Genomic DNA, 4,601 nt, shown 5'->3' on the forward strand with positions numbered 1-4,601 from the left:
TCAGCTTCTTAGTCACTATTGTATTAATGTGAAGAGACACCGTGATGAGGTGTTCATATAAGAGAAAGTGTTTAATTTGTGGCTTGCTTACAGTTTCAAAGGTTAATCCATTATCATCATGGTGGGAAGTATGGAAGCATGCAGGCAGGTATTGGAGTAGCTGAGAGCTGCCTCCTGATTCATAGGCAGATATAGACTGTAAACTTGGAATGGGCTTTTGAAATCTCAAAGCCAACCCCAGAGACACATTTTCTCAAACAAGGCCACACCTCCTAACCTTTAAAATCCTTTCAAATAATATCACTCTCTGGTGACTAAGTAATGAAATATATGAGCCTAAGGCATAGAGACAGTCTCAGTCAAACTACCAAAAGGCCAGGGAAAGAAAGCAAGTATGCAGCATTCTTCCATGGAATGTGCTTCAGGTCCAGCCTCCAGATTCTAGCCTTGTGTTCTTGCTCCGACTTCCTTCAGTGATAGGCTATAACCTGTACGGTGAAATAAACTGCTTTCTGCTAAGTTGGTTTTGGTAAATATTTTATCAAAACACCCAGAGATGCAAACTAGGACAACAATTTCATGTCACTTATTTGGAAGGATACTTTGTAATTGGAAGGATACTTTGAAGTGAGACTATAAATTCTAGACCAAGAACCCTAGTCCATATGAGTATTCATTGAATCTACCTTGGAAGGATAGAAAGCCACATGGACTCAATTTTCCAGAAGAAAGTCTTACTAGGGTGCTCTTATCTGACTCCTTGTTCAGACTTACGGGGGGGGGGGGGTCTAGAAGGGGTATCCACAATGTATAACCTTTATGCCATCAGTTTATTTTCTTTTTCAGGGAACTGTGTCCTTTGATCTAAAACAGTGAAGACAGAAAATTAGAGGGAAGATTTGAAGTTATTTCCAGGGATTAAGGTACGCATTCTGAGACAGCAATTGGGGCAACACATGGGCCACAATATCTACTTATATCATGTTAGAACTTGGATGCTGGAGTGTACATATCAATGACCCTCCTACTTTCTTTTGTTCTCAGTAGTTGAGTAGTTAGTAAAAGAAAAAATAACAGTCTACTAAGGGCAAGGAGTCTTATGCAGTGCTAGTAACTGATGTGTAGACATTGAATAAATATTGATGAACATTCATTTTACTATGTTTGCTATCTGCATGTGCTACACTATGATTTTCAAATTATGAATTTGGGAAGAAAAATATTTGGGGTTTCATTACTCTTTTAATTTTCCTGAATCAAAAATAAATATATTTGTTTTAATGATAGCCTCAGGTTAAGAGCACTGCTAGGAATCCAGACTGAGACATGCCTATAAGGGTATTACCCATAGTAGGACAGAGGAGAAAAAACTCTAATATTGTTGTTAGTCTAGGGTACCTTGGTATGGATAAGAATCCCAACCCTTCCTATTCGTGTTTTGGGAAGAAGAAAGTTTTGTTGTTGTGGACTGCTATCTCATAAAAGTAGCATAAAAAGTTCCAAATCCTATCAAAGAAGGCTGAGGGATCTACCCTTTCAAGTGCATAGGTCTCCAATAGATGTATCTTCTGTTTTCACAGAGGTAAGCTGGGTTTTAGCAGACAGATTTCTCATACTGTTCCCTGCAATTGTGTAAGCTGAGACGAACTACTGATTCTGGTAGGGAACTGAACCAGTAGCAAATCAAAATGTAGAAAGTGTAGCCCAATCAGTTCTCCAAGTAAAAGACTTGACAGAGAGCTGCAAGAAATCATGTATCTCAGAATATCTGGATTAATATAGCCCTACATAGTTTCCCTGTGTGCCTGTGCGGGTCATGGGAAAGACTGCCAAACTATAATATATGGTAACTTCCTGTTTCTGCTGATTTAAGACTGGTGATATTTTGTTCTAACCCAGTTGTGTCATATCCCAGACACTTACATTGTTTAAAGAAAAGACAATTAGTGCGGCAGATAGGAACGTATACCCAAGAACCGAGTGGTGTAAACAGAATTCTGTCCCACCACAGTTGACAGATTCTAGGAGAAAAATGGATAAATTGAATGCCTTTCAATTCCTCCTTTGTGATCACAGGGATACAGGTAGTTAGTTTGATGGAATATCAGTTCAAGAAAAGGAAGGGGTCTCAAGATTTGTGATGTGTGTGTTTATCCTGAGTGAATAGTGAGTGATACATACGCCCAAGTATAGAAATGCTAACAAATTAGCTGTCCTGAAACTCTATCTGTTCCTGGAGATAATTCAAATAAGGATAGTGAATGAACAGTTCACTTCATGTACTATGGTCTGAGAGCAGAAGTAATAATCTTCTGATATATGTAAGCTCCCAAGAGAAGAGGTGAGCCTATTTGGTTCTAAGTAAGGCTCCTGAGTAGTGAGGGGATCAGCACACCACACAAAAATTCTGTGCCAATTAGTTTCTGCCATTGGCCCAGAGAATTTTCAGGTAAGGAGGAATTTAAAATTTTACTCTTAAATTTATAGAAGATATAATTTTAGTTTTAAGAGAATAGGCTTTATTTTTTATTTGAAAATTTCATAAAATTTTGATCATATTCACCCCTTCCCTTAGTTCCTCCCAGATCCAACTCCATTCTCTCCATATTCAACTTTCTGCACTCTTTAATTTTTAAGCCAATAAGCACTATTTGTGCTGCCATATAGTATTGAATATGTGTGGCCCTCCATGAGATAATGGTCACCATACCTGGATGTTGTACCCTTAAAGAAAACTGATTCTCTAGTAACAGCAGCTATCATTTGCCTGTAGTAGCATGCTTGTAGTTTCTCAGCTACAAGTAGGACTTCATACCCACCTTTGGGGGGGTGGTTTTGTTATATTAGAGAATGTGGCTTAAGCCCATTAGCTTCCATGATGATCATACTTGTGGAGATGTTGCACTTTTTTCATTTAGAAAAGGAGTGGGAAATATAGAGCTAAACATGTATGTGCTATGGACCCTGATAACTTTTATGTTGGGTTGGCTAGCACCCAGTGTGTCTCTTATTTTCCCCTGCCAGTTATTGCCTTAAACCTTAATCACATGATTTTTGGAGGTCCATTCACCGTGACTGGAATTGATTTTACTAGCTGATTACCTTACATTCTCCCTTTCTCTTTCAAACAGTGATTCCTGATTGCTGCCTTCCTTTGTGCACGATCATCTGCATCTATTCACCGTAGTCACCATGTCTAAACTTCAGAAGAATCCAGAATGTGCAGCTGACCAAGGCCAGACCTGTGAGAAGACCCACAGCCAGATTGCAGCAGTCTGCATGGATGTGGAGGAGCCTTGTACCTCCTCTCATCTTATGGCTAGTAGTCTGAAGGGCCAGACCTCTGAGGGGACCCAGGTTGCAACCGTCTCCAGGGATGTGGAGGAGCCATCTGCCTCCTCTCAGCTTATGTCTAGTGAGGAGAGCCAGGCCCTAGAGATTCCACAGGTGTCTAGGAATGTGGAAGAGCCATGTCACTCCTCCCATTCTCTGATGGCTAGCAACCAAAATGATCCTGCAGATGAGACACCTAGTACCTCTGGAGGTCTTCAGAGTCCCTGTGACTCTTTGAGAAACTCAGGTGGGGATCTTAGTAACCAAGAACAGGGCTCTCCAGTCAATCCACCATGTCAACCAGCCACCATGAATGTACCTGTGATGAATGTCAATAGTAAAGTTAACTTCTTGGTGAATTATATGCTGTACAAATATCAGATGAAAGAGATGATGAGCAAGACTGATATATTGAGACTCATTGTCAAAGAAGATGAAAATAGTTTTCATGAAATCCTCATGAGATCTGCTGAACTCATGGAGATTGTTTTTGGCATAGGTGTGAAGGAAGTAGATCCTGTCAACCACGTCTATGCTCTCTTTATCAAACTAGGTCTCACCTATGATGGGATGCGTAGTGATGAGTTTAGTTTTCCTAAGACTGGTCTCCTGATAATCATCCTGGGGGTAGTCTTCCTGAAAGGCAACCGTGCCACTGAAGAGGACATTTGGGAAGCATTGAATCCAATGGGAATCTATGCTGGGGTGAATAATTTCATCTTTGGTGAGCCTAGGCAGCTGATAACCAATGAGTTTGTGAAGGAACAATACCTGGTGTACCAGCCAGTAGCGGATAGTGATCCAGTGTGGTATGAGTTTGTGTGGGGGCCTCGGGCTCGAGCTGAAACTAGTAAGATGAAAGTGTTAGAGTTTATGGCAAAGGTTTATGGGACACACCCAGCTACCTTCCAGTCTCAGTATCAAGAGGCTCTGATAGAAGAAGAAGAGAGAGCCCTTGCCTTGATTTTAGACAGTGCTGGCCTAAGTTCTCGTTCTCGTGCAAGTTCTAGTGGCATGGGCTGCAGTTTCCCTCGTATGTAGTACAATCAGAGATAACTTTCTACTGCTGTAGAATTTGCAGAGAATTTTTAGAGTTGAGGGAAAAAATGTAGGTCCTAGTTTGATATAGAGAGGAGGAAGAATATTGTTTGCATAGTTTTATTTTGTCTGTGTATCATGACATTTTTTCTTGTACTGTTTGACCTTTCTGTTTGAATATTGTTTCACTTAATAGCATTGTTGTTTGAGCTTCAAAAATCTCTACTTAT

The 4,601-nt window shown here is 40.3% G+C and overlaps 1 protein-coding gene across 1 annotated transcript; it reads left to right on the top strand.

Moving 5' to 3' along the window:
* Positions 1–3,192: 3,192 nt before the first annotated feature.
* Positions 3,193–4,374, top strand: LOC121441610 (melanoma-associated antigen B16-like). Its single transcript, XM_041642818.1, has 2 exons — positions 3,193–3,357; positions 3,448–4,374. Exons 1-2 carry the CDS (start codon positions 3,193–3,195, stop codon positions 4,372–4,374), a joined length of 1,092 nt encoding a protein of 363 aa, XP_041498752.1.
* The last annotated feature ends 227 nt before the right edge of the window (positions 4,375–4,601 follow it).

This window comes from Microtus oregoni, unplaced genomic scaffold, assembly GCF_018167655.1.
Source record: "Microtus oregoni isolate MIOR12 unplaced genomic scaffold, Mior012 000079F_ref0000094, whole genome shotgun sequence".
Classification (NCBI taxonomy): domain Eukaryota; kingdom Metazoa; phylum Chordata; class Mammalia; order Rodentia; family Cricetidae; genus Microtus; species Microtus oregoni.

Bases quoted from the DNA above. Each gene is read 5' to 3' on its own strand.
- LOC121441610 (XM_041642818.1), top strand. From the start codon at position 3,193: ATGTCTAAACTTCAGAAGAATCCAGAATGTGCAGCTGACCAAGGCCAG. The intron at 3,358-3,447 runs GTTGCAACCGTC...GAGATTCCACAG, and splicing joins AGACCTCTGAGGGGACCCAG to GTGTCTAGGAATGTGGAAGA.